The sequence below is a fragment of the Mustela nivalis genome, assembly GCF_964662115.1.
Source record: "Mustela nivalis genome assembly, chromosome: 12".
Classification (NCBI taxonomy): domain Eukaryota; kingdom Metazoa; phylum Chordata; class Mammalia; order Carnivora; family Mustelidae; genus Mustela; species Mustela nivalis.
Window position 1 is genome coordinate 78,048,383 of NC_139031.1, and position 17,426 is coordinate 78,065,808.

The 17,426-nt window shown below is 34.6% G+C and overlaps 1 protein-coding gene across 8 annotated transcripts in view; it reads left to right on the plus strand.

Moving 5' to 3' along the window:
* The window catches only part of CACNA2D1 (calcium voltage-gated channel auxiliary subunit alpha2delta 1), a 509,819-nt gene that overhangs the window by 262,252 nt on the left and 230,141 nt on the right, over positions 1-17,426 (plus strand). For all 8 annotated transcript variants that reach the window (XM_082692507.1, XM_082692510.1, XM_082692508.1 and 5 more), the window contains exon 4: positions 10,284-10,343. In XM_082692507.1, the coding sequence (XP_082548633.1) occupies positions 10,284-10,343 (60 nt within the window). The remainder of the gene's footprint in view (positions 1-10,283; positions 10,344-17,426) is intronic.

Sequence of the window (17,426 nt, forward strand, 5' to 3'; positions counted from 1 at the left end):
CTGCATCTGGCTCCCTGCTCAGTGGGGAGTCTACTTCTCCATCTCCCACTCCCCCTGCTTGTGTGTGTGTGTGTGTTTTTTTCTCTGTCTCTCTCCCTCTGACAAATGATATCTTTAAAAAAAAAAAAAAAAAAGGTGTTATTTAACTTAGTACTTGGTCATATCCTAACGGGTGGTAGGGCTGTTTTCACCGTACTGTGATCTTCTGTTCTTCTGTGGTTGTCAGTAGTGAAAAATAAAAGCTGGATGTGTAGTTGTGAGGTTACTTAGGGACATAAAATGACCAACATAGGATGAGTTAGATTTGGTATCTGATGTATTTGTAGGCAGTTTGTTGGTCAGCAAAGTGTTAGCATGATGTATTTAATAGAATTCAGATCTCGGCTGAGGAGATGTTTGGATGACCTGAATATAGGATTTCCTCATGTAAGTACCTTGATGGTGTTCCCTAACTGTGTGGGACTTGGGAGCAGATTATCAGCAAGAATAGGGCTAGACTAGTTTTAGAAACTGCCTTGTTGCTGCTTTTCTTTCCTCTGCTGCGCCAGTCAAATTCTCTTCCTTTTCCACACTGATTATTTCTTGGTTTCTGAATCTGCATTGGTGCTCAACTGTCAGAGAATAAGGCCACTGATCGTAGATTAATTCTGGAATTCTAGAGTGCAATCACATGGACCCTAGATCCCTACCGCATCCACAGGCAAATTCTATTAATATATTTAAGGATTAGGTGATGATGAATTAATCCAGCAATTTTTGGTGAATTAGGTAATGATGTATTAATCTAGCAAGATGCTTGTCATGTAGGAAGACAGCTTCTGTGGCCTCTCAAAGTACCACGATAATGAATGATGATAATTTAGTGAACCTACGTTTAAGTCTTAAAAGCAACTGGATAAAAACATCGAAAATACTTGGAAATGATTATTCCCACATTTTCACACACATTTAATTGAGTGCCTGCTCTTGTTACACGTTTTGTGAGATGTTGGAGGTGGACAGATATGAAAGAACTGCATTCCACATGTAATGAACTCACATCAGTGGTCTATTGAGAGAGAGAGAGGGACCGAGGAAGATGAGCACAACTTTGTGTGGCACTCATCAAAGGCAATGCGTTATTTTTATTGATTTCCATTAAATTATACTCTATTTAAGACAGCGTTTCTCCAAGAGTAATTAAATCCATATGTCTAAGATAGCTACAAATGTTTTCCTCTCGGAGGAGGGTGGGTGGGTTTCAAGGATTAGTCCCAGGCAAAGGTGTACTAAACGTGTAGACACTGGTAATGACACCATGTATAGAAATCAGAATCTTTGGGTGGTGGTGGGATTGAGTGGGTTTGTATGCGGTGTGTTGAAGAAACCCATCTGGTGACTTTTTGCAGGTTTCAATGAGGAGAGCTGATACAGAAATTAATTCACTTGAACAATCTTTTTATTTTATTGTTTTGTGCTGTAGAGCCAAAAAAACAGGGAAAAGGTAATGATAATTACCAGTTGTGTATTATTTACTTTCACTACGACTCAAAGGAGTTTTGCTGTTCTTACCAGATGACATCTCCTTTAGCCCGTCTTCTGTGTTCCAAGAGTCGGCCAGTTTATTTGGAGCTAATTTCATCTCCAAAGATTAGACTTGAAGCTTTGTGGTTCATTTCAAAAGCAGTTTCTGAATATAGCAGATCCAGACTGAAATCTATACAATGTGATCCAGAAGCCATGTTCCAAAAGATTTATTCTTCCCTGGTCTCACTAATAGAAGAGTAAATGATGACTGGCTTGATTTCAACAGCTTTTATTTATATGGTTTGCATATATTATACTCCCTTAAAGCTTGCACTTGAAAGAGAAATAATGTTTGTATTATGAAACTTTAATTTCACATAACCTGGAATCAAATCAATTGTAAGAAAATGATAGGCTATCAAAAAGAATTAATCTGTAGCCTTACTTGCATCTTATACAGTATAAGATTTATGTTTAATTTGGCTTAATATAGTCACAAATTAATGTTTTACTATTGATTTTCATAATTCCTTTATGTCATAATTCCAGTATTTACAGAAGTATTAAAATATTTGAAAAGACTTAAATAATAAGACCACATACATTATTCTACTTGGTCAGTTTATTTATGAATAATTTTAATCAATGTTATATATTAAAAGTTACATATTATGTAACCTGTTTCTCATTATAAATAGTCAAGATGCAAACTCCTTTTTTTTTTCCTCCCCCATAAACTCAAATAGAAGGACTTGTGCTAAGCTATTTTTTCAGAGTCTATTAGAATTTTCCAATCATTGGAATTTATTTTTCTAAATTAAAATAAAATTTTATAATAAATAATTTTTTGTGTCTTGGAATCAATTTGAGATTGCTCTGCTAGAATAACAAAAGTGAGTTTGGAAAAAAGATAATGATTATAATTATGTGCTCATGTTTCATGTCATCAAACAAAAGCAGGAATTCTCCAAAAACGTATTTTAAGCAAGCATAAGTAAAACATAAAAACAGCGTTTAGTTATCTTTTTTAAAAAATATTTTATTTATTTATTTGAGAGATAAAAAGAGAGTGAGCAAGAGAGAGAGCACAAACCAGGGGACAGAAGGAGACTTCCCCCTGAGCAGGGAGCCTGATGCAGGCTGGATCCCAGGACCCTGGGATCATGAACTGAGTTGAAGGCAGACGCTTAACCGACTGAGCCACCCAGGCACCCTAGCATTTTGGTTATCTTTGTCAACGTGGGCTTAGTAACCCATAGCTCCATAGTGAGAGGGAATCGACATGTCTTTTGGAAGGTAGTTTCGGTTATGTGTTGATTTCGCTTCTTTTAAACCGCTTGTGTAACGCCTGTGCAGAAGGAATGATGGTCCCTTGATGGAAAGAAGGAATAAGTATGTTCTGATGGTGAAGATGCATAGAGGTTTGGTGCTAAAAAGTGATCTTAGAAATAGCTCTGGTTTTGTTTCCCTGAGCATTCTTCTCCCCTCTAGGCATTATCTTTACTTTCTAAAACCATTTGTCAAAACTCATTGACATTAATTGATTCTCATTTTCAGTGTTAATCATCACTTGCAAGGGTCATGGGTTTCTCCTCAGACAGATCCTCCCCACCCCCTTAAAGCAGGTAGTTTCTCTTTTGCATTCAACTTGCATGCAAACTATTAATTAGAAAGAAGAATCCACGGTGTCAACCACAGATAACATTTATGCTACTAAAAAAAAAAAAAAAAAATACATGCCAAACAATGCCAAAGGATACAGATCCATGCCTTATACAGATTGCTCTGGGTAGGGAAATTGGTCAGGGGAGGTGAATGAAGAGAACATCAAGGTTACTTTTAATATTGTGTTTTGTGGGGGTGCCTGAGTGACTCAGTGGGTCAAGCCTCTGCTTTCAGCTCAGGTCATGATCCCAGGGTTCTGGGATCGAGCCCCGCATCGGGCTCTCTGCTTGGCAGGGAGCCTGCTTCCCTTCCTCTCTCTGCCTGCCTCTGCCTACTTGTGATCTCTCTCTCTGTCAAATAAATAAAATCTTTTAAAAAATTGTGTTTTGTGTATAAAATGTTTTAAAGCAAACCTAAACATAAAGATGAATTCTGAGTAATGGATTTCAGACTATTTTTTTTCCCATGCTTTTCAGCATTTTTAATCTCCCCCCAAGATCAAACAAATAAAAAGACCCATGGCTAAATGTCAATGTCTAGAAGTACACACTCTTTTTAGAATCTGTCCTGTTATTTGAGATATTTCCATTTTTTATAAAAGCACTACTTTAAAAAAATGTGTTCCCCGTGTGACAAATTCCAGTGACATAAAGTAAAATTAACGAAGTATGTATTTTGTAACCATTAGGAAAACATCTGTCAAACACTAATGACATGATCTATTTGTGTGTGTTTGTGTGTATGTGTGTGTCTGTGTGTGTTTGTGCTGGTTTTATAATATATGATCTAGGGATGTGTATAAAAACACCTTAAAAGTAGGGACTATGTCCTGTATTTTTATTCACATAACCGTTCCAGTACAGCAAGTATCTAATAAGTATTTATTGAATAAAAGTTTTGAATATAATATAATATATTGAATATATTCAATATGAATATATTAAAATTCAATATATTGAGTATATATTGAATATACTTAGGTTCAATAAATTCTTACTATATATCTCCTATATATGTCTTTCTATCTATCTATATATACTACTATATATCCTTACTGTATGTTTTCCTCCCAGTCAGGATGGGTATTTACATAGTGATCACAGTTATCAAGTGTTGAAATGTGCCACATTTAACTCACCTTGGTTAGTCTATTTAAATTTTATAACTTTTCAATCTTAAATTCCAGTTTCCAACCTGACTTCTTCAGCCAATAGATCTTTTTCAAAGAGTTTAGTAGATGTGACTTTAAAAAAAAAAAAAAAAAAAAAATATATATATATATATATATATATATAGCAATTTGTCTACATGTTAAAATTTTAATAGTGATATTTTTGTTCATCAGGATATAGTAAGTTGTTCAAGAACTTTGATATCCTGCAGGACATATGTATTTATATCAATTTAAATAAAATTGTTTATGCTTTGTTTTATGTGAAAAAGAAACACTACCTTGTTTCTCATTATTTGGTTAAAGATATTGGAAAGAGAAGTACATTATTTTATCGTTGAAATGGAACACTGTATTAGATATGAAAGTATGATGTTGTCTACTTGAGGTCTTCACCTCAAGTAACTCAAGTAGAGTTATTTGTAACTCTCAAGTAGAGTTACTACTTGTAAGTACAAGTTACTACTTGTAACTCAAGTAGAGTGAGTTATACCTCACTCTCTTTTTTTAGTATTTCAAGAAATGAGGTAAGAAAGCAGAACATTAATGATCTGTTCTTTTTTCTTATTCTGTTTATGGCAAAAATAAATTAAAATTGAGCTCATTTTATTGTCCACTATATTAAATCACTATATCCCCTGAATTGCATTTGGACCACCATGTGGTTCTGTAGGCAAGAGATTTTATTTAGGGCAAAATACAGTTGAAAATGTAGGGACTGTTAAGATGTTCCCATTCATTTCACTCATATATGTCCATGTTGAATTGGTCATCAGTGATTATAGTTCTAACCCAGTCTAGTCTTTGAAGTTACATTTGAAAGATTTAAAAAGAAGCAAACTTCGTTGAGTTTCTAATATGCTAGCTATTTAGCTTAGAAATAGAAAATATGAAGGTAGATATTGTTCTTAAAATGCTGAAAAATGTTAAGTCCATTGCCAAAAATCCCGTAGTTAGTGAATAACAGCACCAGATCTGGAAACCAGATCTGTTTGATTGAAAAGTTCATGCCCATTACATTATACCTTCAACGTAATTGCCTGTACCTATAGGAGCAAACATAGAAGTCTCTTCATTCATCCAGGTCTGCTGTTTTCAGAAGGTAATGTTAGACCATGGAAATGATTATTCTGATTCTTTTAATATGTTAAAAACATTTTTGATGAAGATAAGCAAAACTCATTAGAGTAATTAAAAAATTGTCAAGATAGGCAGAACACAATAAATGGCTAATTCTTAGTGGGTGTTAAGTATTTGTAAATTAATTACATTAACTTGCATATTTTACTTAGATTAGTCTATTGTGTTCATCGATTACCTCTTTCTTAGAAAGAAAAATCTTGACATGACTGGCCAAAGAAACTGTTTCGAATTGGAGATGTTTCTTTGAATGAGATTTCTAAACCATTCTTGATATTAACATGAGTGTCGACATTATTGGAATCTAACTGAACTGTCAGATGATACCTGAAGGTTTCCTTTCAAAGCTATTAAAAGAAAATTCTTTATAATTAAATATTTCAAAAAACTTTAAGTTTTCATCTGCAATTAACGAAAAGTCTAGGAATCTTATAATATGCAGGTTTAGAAAATAGTCTATTCCAAGAGAAAACATATTTAGGTATTATAAAAGGGAATGATAGAATTATTTCAGTATACACTGAAATATACTGCTTGTATTAGACTTTCATAACCTGACAGAATTCAGTGCTAGTGAAAGAGATAAGGATATGACAAAAAGTGAAGGCTGAGAATGAATAGGCCTTCAAGGGAGCTGGTCTTTCTCTGATCTGATAAACATCTCCCATTCTCTATTTCTGTTTCTTTCTTTTCTTCTTCATCTTCTGCATCTCTTTCTTTTTTTCCCTTACAGATCACTGCATATCAAAAGCCTTTTCTTTGATTAGCAGTGTTCTCTCAGGATCTGAGGACAAGACCTACGTAAAGACCACTCCTCAGCTGATACATGATTTTTTGTGCTGTTTTGTTTTTTGTCTTCAGCAATTTCCAAAAATTTGCTGGGAAATTTTACATTAGCCTGTAATAGTTTTCTACCAGTGTTTCTGGTTTTGGTACTATTATATCTTTATATATTCTCTGAATGTCTGGTGATGTTAATATTTTTAATGGGTTAAATGGAGACTTGTTTGGTTTTGTAGTCTGAGTATAAGCTTTAGAGTCAGAAGGCTTAAAGTCATTTTGTTAAACTCATGAGTCCTCAAAATAGTCTTGAAATGATTTTTTGTTTTAAAAGTCTTGTATATATACTTACTTGTATATATACTTACTGTTCTATACCCAAGGAGTTTTCATATAACATATGCTGTATCATTTATGATAAAGCCATTTAATCTATCTGACTTATCTTAATAAGAGCAGAATTGTTTCTATCTTCTCTCAAAGGTATTTATGCTGAGTTGAGTCTTTTGTATCTGTCTATACTTGGTCTGGTTTTAATGTTTGATACTAGATTAAACTGTACTATAAATTAAATGAGGAAAAACACATTTTCCTTATTCTGAATTAAGTTATTGTTACAGGATGGCACTGTGGCCATAACAGTAGTTACATACTGAGTCATATACTGAGCAAATGTTCACATTTTATTAGGTAGGAATTTTATCTGTCTTAACACAATTTGCCCATGGCATTTAGCTGTAGATCATTGGCCTTAAAAATAAAATGTCACTTGACCAGAATAGAAGTTAATTAAGGACTTGAAGTGTCCAGAAGACATGTCAGTTTTCTACAAGTCGTGGCTAGTTGGTCTTTTTCCACAGGAAAGAGCACCATCATCAGCTATTGGTCCTCAAGACACTCTGTAAGTGTAAAGTTCAGTCTTATGTTTTATCATGAAATTTACTAGATGAAAAATATTTCATTAAATTTTGCATGAGCAAAGTAGTGCATTTTCATGATTATGTATTTATAGATTTCCAAGCTGGGGATATAAAATTTAGCAACTTTTAAGCTTCAAGCAAATCTTTCAAAATACCTTTTTTTCTTATACATAACTACATTGTTAAGTTCCTAGAACCATTTTAGAATCTTGCAATAAATGACATTCCTTTATAAAATGAGTGTTTACAAAATATTTTTTAATGTTTTTTTATTGATTTTATATTGATATATACATATATCAATAAGGGAATATATATCAGTAAAGAAATAAAGCTGACTTGGTCTCTCCTCCTAGGAGAATTATCTTTTGGAAGTCTTTTGCCATTGTTCATCCCTTTTAATTTTTTTTCTAGAACTAATTAACTGACACTTACTGTCATTACAGCTTATAAACATGGATTATATTCATATCATAAGCCATGTGATTCAGGGTCAGATCAATTAAGTTGTACTTTCTTATGCTCTCCAGCATAGAGAGCAATGCGGTAGTTAGAGCTGGAGCTCTGAAAAGCACGTTATGGCTCTGTGGGTGAGAATGTCCTCTAGTGTGTTTTGTCTGTGGGAATGGCGACCTCCTTCTGTGTTTTGTGCAAAGAAAAATCTTAACATTCCTCTCTAAGACATAAAGATATTTTAGAGTTCTAATCTTTCTTAGTCAAAAAACTTAGTTAACTTATGTAAGCTTTACCCAGTATTTTGTTTAAATTCTCAAAATGTTCATTATTCATCCTGTACATATGAACATTTAGCTCTTCATGTATTGCCTGTTAAAAATGAAGACTTGTATTCTGAATTTTGTCAAGAGTATGCCTTCTGGGGGTAACTGGGTGGCTCAGTGGGTTAAGCCTCTGCCTTTGGCTCAGGTCATGATCTCAGAGTCCTGGGATCGAGCCCCACGTCAGACTCTCTGCTCAGCGGGGAGCCTGCTTCCTCCTCTCTCTCTGCCTGCCTCTCTGCCTACTTGTGATCTCTGTCTGTCTAATAAATAAATAAAATATTAAAAAAAAAAAGAATATGACTTCTGGTTTATTTTCTCATTTTTTCTTTTCTTTATCTTCCCATCCTAAAGTTTTCCTACAGAGACCATTGCTTCTATTTCTACCTAATTTTTATTAACTTTCTGCAACATTTTCAAACTGAATTTGAATTTTCAGAAGTATTGTGTTTTTTTGTTTGTTTGTTTTAAAGATTATTTATTTATTTATTTGACACAGAGAGAGAGAGAGGGAGAGAGAGATACACAGCAATAGAGGGACACAAGCATTGAGAGAGAGAGAGAGAGAGAGAGAGAGACGAGAGAATCTTAAGCAGGCTCTATGCTCATTGTGGAGCCTGACATAGGGCTGGATCTCTCGAGCCTGAGATCATGACCTGAGCTGAAATCAAGAGTTGGGTGCTTAACCAGCGGAGCCACCCAGGTGCCCCTACTACCTCTTCTTTTAATCTGTGTTTGCGTACTGGCTGATAAACTGAAACCATTGTCATTTTAAGCACACTGGAGAAGTTTTCTTTTAAATTCAGCTTAGGAATTCCTAACTGTAGATCTCCCATTTGGCAGTATTTTATAGTCATCAGTAATACCTACTTAATAGCTTCACAAGTGAACTGATCATAGTATTACATAACAGGGCATCCAAATCAGTAACTAATATAAAAACTGGCATAAAGATATGTTTCCGTTATCAAGTACAGTCTGGACTCCTTTGGAAGAGCCCTCGCTGAGGTGTAGTTCATAGTGAAAGATCAAAACGTGAACCAGTAATCCATTACAAGATTTATACTTCTTTAAAACCTAAGCCTGATTGTTTCTTAAGAATGAGTTCAATATTTATATTTACTGTATTTACTGTTCTGTTCTTCTTCTTTCTACCGTCATCTCCTAGCTGTGCTTGGGGGCAGGCTACTGCTGAACTTAACATTGAGTCATTTCTCAAAGGGATGTGGAGTGCAAATGGAATGAATCATAATAATTGAAGTTAGATAGCTCACATCTATGTTCCTCACTGTCAACCAGGCACTGTTCTAAGCACTGCACATTAAATCACTCACTTAATACTTTCAGCCACCCAGGAGCCTACTTTGCTATTATTCACCTGAGAAAATTCCCAGGTGTGCCCAGCTAGTATGCGGCAGGGTTGGTATTTCAATCCAGGCGGTCTGGTTTCAGATCTGTGTTATCACTAAATGTCACTGTGTCTTGTAAAAGCTTCTCACACAGCGTGATAGTAACTCTGAGACATACAAAGAGAAAAATCTGAAAACTGTTAGAGAAAGAATAAAAATAGAGTTTGTCTATAAAATGTGATTAGCAGACTGACAACAGACATTTTATCTCCGACTGAACTTGATGGAATAACATTTTAAACGTGCTAAAGGAAAAGTCAGGCTAGAAATTTTGAACTCCATTAATTACAAGAGCAAGTATGACATAAGGCTATTTTCAGATATGCAGCTTGTGACAGTTGGGTACTCACAGATTATCTCTGGAAGAACTAATAAAAATGTACTTCAGCAAAAAGAAAATTATCTCATTTTGATGGCTTTTGGTAAAAAACAAAACAAAACAAGACAAAAACCATAATATGCTGTTAAGAAGATGCCTAGGATGGCATTGAGCCCATATTGGTCTCTCACTATCATTTCCTTTTTATGTATATAAAAATATATGCTATGAAGGTATTTACAAAAAATGGGGTTCTACCAAGATGAATATAATCTACTTATTAAATCTTTCTCTGAAGCTGAAATATTAGTCATTAAAAGCAGGCATTCCCGGTGTCCACATCCTCTGATGACAACAGAGGTAATAAACCATGTTATTCAGGAATAGTTGTTTATTCATACTACTTGAGTAAATTCACATATATCAGCTTTAGTAGGTTAGATTACTAAATGATTGGGAATTTATGATTCATGCATAAGGAGTTTCTTTTGCTTTTTTTGTCCTTATAATTGATTTGAAAACCTTAGTGTTTTGTGTATTCACAAGTATATATGCATGTGGTCATTTGAATTCTAAGATACGATGTTTCCTTTTCAGCGCTTGGCTTTGGAAGCAGAGAAGGTTCAAGCAGCCCACCAGTGGAGAGAGGATTTTGCGGTAAGGACCCTTTTTAAGCACTTGAGTGACGTTTTGTGCTTGATCTATTATGATTAGGGTGATACTTTTTTAGTGATAGAATCTTTCATGTTTTAAGACCAAAACTGTGCTATATTTTATTTCTCTAAAAAGTTTGCTTTTGGGTAGTCAGGGCCAGTAAGTTAGTCAAAATGTTCCTGCTTATGTTCCATATTAAAATAAGTCTTTTGAAATGTTCTCCTATAATCAAAGTTACTTGTAAAATTAATTACATCCAGATAGAATTACATTATAATATCTGAATCACCACTGTAGATATGATGGATACACCAGTTGAAAAACAAGATGCATTTAACAACTTGGGAGTTTGTAAGAAGTTTTGTGCATATTACCATCACCTTGGTGGTGGGCAGTGTGACTGAAGTAAGAATGAATGTATTAGACATTGAAGAATTTAATTTGCTCCACTGTAGCTAGAATCAATCTTTCTTTCACTGTGGCCTACTTTTAGAAGTTCTGATACTAGCTTTTCCGTATATATTTTTGATAAGCTTGTACCCTAAGAGTTATTGAGCTAATTATACAAATAGCAGAAATTCTCCTCGTAATGAATTTTGTCTATTTGTCCCCTCCGTCCGTCCGTCCGTCTGTCCCTCCATCCATCCCTCCGTCTGTCCTTTCATTCTTCCTCCCATCTATCCATCCATCCATCTGTCCATCTTATCTATCATCTATCTTTCCTTCTTTCTCTATGTATCCATCCACCCATCCATCTATCTATCCATCCATCTTCTTTCTTCTGTTTCTGTATCTGTACATGCATCCATACATCTATTGATACATCTATCAATGTATCCAGCCTTTCACCTCACCAATCAGTCAATCAGTCAATCAGCCAGTCTCCTTACAGTCAGGGCATAGTGAAAAAAATTTGTCCTTCATTGTTGAAATGTTTATCTTACATATTTGAATTATTTCATTTAGAGTGAAAAATCTCTCTAGTTTCTGATCATAGAAAAGTTCCATATAACTAATTTGGGGGATATTTAAAATAGAATTAGAGTATGAATGACAGCTTGGTTGTTATTAAATTGGTTTTGTATGTTTTGTAAAACAGAAGTCTCAAAATTGTGGATAAGAAAGTTGTCCTTAAAGAACACAATTAGGAATTAGCACTTTTACTTTGCGTTAGCATGATTATGTTTTATATCAAAGGAAAATATGCTACATGATATGATATTCACTTATAACATATGGTAATGGTTAGTCTTCCATGCCTCTGATGTTATTTATTGTTACTGTCTTTTCCCAAAATTTATATTTCTTAAGCCAAATATCTAATCTACCAGCTAGAGACTCTATTTGACTACAGTCAGTTTGTTTGGTTCTTTTACTCACTTGGTCATATTGCCACTGTTGGTGTCATGTAGATACAGGCTTAGCCCATAATCGGACATAATTGGTCTCATCCATAATCTATAGAGAAAAAAATTGGTGTTTAACTTAGAAACATAAGTTTGAGTATTGAGGGCTAATTGTAAGTGCATCCAATGAAGGGATTTACAAATTGTTAGTTTCTTTTAGATGAAAGGAACACAAACTTGAATTTTTTGTTGTTGTATTTATCCACACATCCAATAGACAAAAAGTAGCCAAACTAATTTGTCCAAATAAATATCGTTTTGATTAGTTAATATTAAATAAAAATAATTAGTTAATATTAAATAAAAATTGATCTTTTCCTTCCATCTCGAAAGTGGCATTGTAAAGGCAATGTGAAGACATAGTGGGTATAAAGCTCGACCTTCTATTCTGCTTAGTGTTGAGTTAGTACGATTAATGTTGTTTTAGTTTAAATTTTGAGTAATTCTTAGAATTCAAAAAATCATTAAGTTCACACAGATCAGCTTTTGTAATATATTGATTCCACTGCTGTTCATAAATTTTTCTTTGGAATTAGGTACTATTTCTCAATAGCCATTTATTAATTATAGGTCAGTTTCAGTTTCCTAAGGAGAAATAATGTGGTCAAGAATAAAGAGGCAGGGGCACCTGGGTGGCTCAGTGGGTTAAGCCTCTGCCTTTGGCTCAGGTCATGATCCCAGGGTCCTGGGATCGAGCCCCGCATCAGGCTCCCTGCTCAGTGGGGAGCCTGCTTCCCTTCCTCTCTCTCTGCCTGCCTCTCTGCCTACTTGTGATCTCTTGTCTGTCAAGTGAATAAATAAAATCTTAAAAAAAAAAAAAAGAATAAAGAGGCAAGCAGTGATATAGTAATGCCATTTATATCATTGGTATCATTGCTATTGTTTGGTTTAATTATTATGTTATAGCTTTCTGGTTTAAGGGTTTCTTTTCTAGATTTATTGTAAATCCCTTGATATTGTCAAATGATTAACACTAAATTGACATTTTGGCAATGATTTATTTCTCCTTGCATAAGTAATGGGCAACCGTTGTCCACGACGTAAAAACTCTCACTCTGTGTTGGCTGTTAACATATTCTACCGTATTTTATGGCATCCGAGCCATCATCAGTTGTAAGACACCCTGTCATTTATGTATTGCTAAGGAAGAAAAAAAGAAGCCAATTAAGTTATGAGGCATTAGCAATTTTAAGATGTATTCTGACTTCTCAGGTGTCAAAATGTGAAAAAGTTTACCTTTAACTGTAACCCCTGTTCTCTGCTCTCTTGGTGCCTGTCCCCACCGAGTAACACTGCTGGGATCAGTCATGCAAGAGGACACATTGGTCCACCATGACACAGAAGCTATTACTCAATCTTACGTGGTTAAATAGAAAGTAAATGGTTTTCTCAGTAAGTATTAGGAGTTCTTAGCAAATAGTGACCACCGTGTAACAGAATTCTTGGACAAATTCTGTTCTTAATTTCCCCCTAGATTACTTCACAATTTATTTAGGACCTATGAACATATTGATTGACATCAAAAGAGATTGTTAAAGGGAAAACAAGTTAGTCCACTTTAGAGCTCTGTCAACTCATTTCCTGAGTACCTTTCTGGAAGGATTGTGAACAATGTGCACAGAACACAAAACTGTCCCGGTTTGCACACTGAGAATTGATACTTTATGTCTTAAACCGTGCCAGCCACATTCAGTCTTCACAACAGTCTTCATATTTCAAGAGCCCTTTGAAATATCATGTTATTATATGTTCAAAGAAGAGAATGTGAATGCAGATTGTCTAAACTCAAATATTGCAAAAATAAGGCACACTTTTTCCTTTTTTTCTGCCTGATGAACCAGATGATGCTTCAATGCATGTTATGTAGCAAGAGTCAACAAATCCTTCGACGTCATAAAACAAATCAAACTTAAATTTTTGTCTAGAAAGTAGATATAATCAACATTAAATCTCTTTTTAGGAGACTACCCAAAATAATTGCAAATTTTATCACTACTTTACCCAAATATCTAAAAAATATTTAATTTGAAGGTAGATGCTATCATATTCCCTAAGGCCCTCTTTTTAAATTTTATAATTCCTTTGTCTTTTAAGATATTTAACTCTGTATCACTGTGACAATTCTTTAATGCCACCCTTTAGTAATTTAACAGTAGGGTGATTTAGAAGGCAGGAATCATTTCCTAAGAGGTATGTTAACATTTCCCAAAGATACAATTGTCGGATTCTTCCTTCCAGTGTCAGTAGGCAAAATTCATTCATATTACTTAGGCAAAATGTTGATTACCATTTCCTATTCTTTAATGTAGCGAAATCTCAGGAACAGCAAGAACAAAAGGCAGAGCACTAAAATGCTGAAAATGTTGGCAACCAGAAAAGGCCCCTGTTGTAATTCACACTCTCCCTCCACGCCACTCAGTTCCCAATTGAATGTACAATTGAGCTAACAAAGGGCATACACTCTAAATGGATTAAGATTTATGCGGTCATGCATTTACAAGTTCAAACTAATATTTGTAAATAAGCTGTATCTACCAGCTGCCTTTCAGGTCTCCACGCAAATTATGGGTGTTAACGGTGACATTTTATGTCACTTATGATGGACAAATTATTAAGGACAGGTGGGAAGAGAAAAAAGAGAGCTTAGAAAACTAATTGTTCTGCATGCAATAATTGCTGTTATTTCTACCGAACGGATCTTTTCCAGTTGCGTTTGAAATCTCATTTGATTACTTTGCCATGGTTGGTTAACTTAAGCAATTTTGTTTCCAACTAAGCCTGCGATATTAATTGTACTTACACATGTATAAACATAAGGGGTGCCTAATTTGTATTTTAATAAGTAGGATCTTTATGTATGGCTTATTAGCATCAGCTTGTTACTTTGCAGACTGAGTACAGTCGCCTAGAAATTGGCCAGTAAATAAAACATTTGAGGAGCCTTTTTTAGCTTCAGCTCTACGGAGAAACTAAATTAGAAGGTGAAAATTTTTTCTGGTGAAGCTGAATGTTATTGAGTGTCAATCATGCTAACTTGGTTCTCCTAATTTAGTGTTATTTTTGTGTCTTAAAAAAATCATTTTGCTCAAATTGAATTTTTGAAATGTTGCTTTAAGAGTTTTTTGTTTATAGGAGTTAAATTAATAGATATGGGTGTAGGTATTTAATTATTTCATCTGTCTTATTCATTTCATGGAACTGCGTCTCTTCTGTTGATTGAGGCACAAACAATTGTGAATATGTGAACTGTAAAAAATATCATATTTATTTGGTTACATCATATCAAGATCAACATTGTTCTAAGTTATAAATTGGTATAGGTTCTAGATGTGGTAGAGCTGTTGTCAGGAATAAAAAGTGGGGAAGTGGCATGCTATAGTAGTGAATAAGTGAATTAAATGAAAGAATTTGGTAGATTACCAAGATAATTTTGGGCTCTGGGTGGATTAATTTTTTGTTTTTGTTTTGTGTGTTTTTGTATCTGTGTGTTTTTGTTGTTGTTGTTTAGTTCCTTCCTTTGGTGGAATTGCCCTGTTGAAGAATATAAAATATTTTAATATATTTTTGCTACATGTCTTCCACTTTTTTACTACTTTCTTTTAAGAGTCTTGTCCATCTGTTCTCGTTATGAAGATAGATGCAAAGGAGCCATAGAGCAAAACTGATTTCCCCCCCAGATTCTGGACAACCAGTTTCATGGGAAAGAGACATGTTTGTGACACCTTACTCTTTTTGTTTATGCATATATATGAATGTCCATAGTTAGAGCATTATAATATAGCAGAGTTGAAAATAGTAACCATGAGCTTTATTTATTTATTTATTTTTAAGATTTTATTTATTTGACAGACAGAGATCACAAGTAGGCAGAGAGTCAGAGAGAGAGAGAGAGAGAGAGGACGAAGCAGGCTCCCTGGTGAGCAGAGATACTGATGCAGGGCTTGATCCCAGGACCCTGGGATCATGACCTGAGCTGAAGCCAGAGGCTTTAACCCACTGAGCCACCTAGGTGCCCCATAACCATGAGCTTTAAATGATTAGTTATTCTAGGTGGGTAACCCTTATCTTTTGTTTCTTTTTTTTTTTTTCATTTATTTATTTTCAGTATAACAGTATCATTATTTTTACACCACACCCAGTGCTCCATGCAATCCATGCCCTCTATTGAAATGTAGAAGCTAAATATTTGTACATTAATTACCTATACAATAACACTGGTTTAATTTTTCATAATTTTTGTTAAGATTTTTAATTTATTCATTGGTGACAGATCAAGCAAGAGCAGGAACAGTGGGGAAGGGCAGAGGGGCAGAGGAAGAGGGAGAAGCAGGCTCCCCACTGAGCAGGGAGCCCGACATGGTGTTTGATGCCATGACCCTGGGATGGTGATCTGAGCCGAAGGCACACATTTAACTGATCCACTCAGGTGCCGTCATTTTTCATAATTTTAATATTTAATAATAACCTTCCCTAAGTTCACTTTCTATTATTTCTGTTAAAGCTAAGGTCACATGATAGTACATGATAGTACAGTACCCTAAAGTAAGACATCATGACAGTATTTTTAGGATACTGCAAACTTAGATTTAAATAGGGCTATAATTTTTTTGTTTGTTTGTTTTTGGACACCTATCTCAGGAAGGGAGGGAGAAGTTGCAAAGACAGGTATCACTGACTTAGGAAACAGGGAGATGGATTGTGGGTCTCTCTATTTTTCAAGATCCATCTGCTGCTTTAGTATCCTAACGTGGAAGTGATAAAAACATTGCTAAATTATTGGGAGATTCCTGGAATCAGTGCCAATGTTCTAAAAATGCTAGCCATCTAGAGCACCCAGAATCATCCTCATTGACATTGAAGTTAGAATTGATTACTGTCACAGCTGGTGCCAACTTGTAGCTGTCACAAGAGAATTTTCCAACCTAGTGATTTCATTAACTTCTCCATTATTTTAGCTGCATATTATTAAAATTTTTGGACACCAATTTATTTGCATTAAGATGGGGTTTACTATATTAATTTTTCAGCCACAAGAGAAATTAAAAAAAAAGAACAAAAATGTGTAAATGTTATGAATCACTGCAATTTACAAATATCATGCTGTCTGCAAAGAATTTACTGTATAACCTTCTGTCCATTTTATTTCCTTTTTAAAAAAGTTTCAGTAACTCTCCATTTAGCATAAATGGCATACTTTTGTCTGCCCCGTCTTACTTTCCCTAAGTTTCTATTGCAATATCCCCCAGTAGCTGTTATCATTCTAAAATTCCAAGCATGAAACAGTGAACTGCTTGACGTTTCTCTGCCGCATTATTTCTTTCTTTCATCTTCAGACCTTTTGATGATGTCTGCCTAGAAGTCTCCCCCATCTCTCCAATTTCCTCTTGGTTTTGATCCCACAGTCTTGGATTTGTTGTCTGTTTTATATAGTCCCCTCATTCCCAGTATGCATTCCTACTCAAAATGTACTCACTACATTATTTTCCTTTTTCTCCTTTCTTTCAGCACTAAAATGTAAACTTCCTAAGGATAAGAACTATGGCTGATGCATTGCTAAGAAAATTGTAGTCTAGTCGGCAATCCATAACACAGAGTAGGCTTTATGTAATTTTTAAAGTTACTTACTTCTAGTTTTGAGATACCTGTTTTTACTCTAAACATTATGGTCAGTTATACTGGA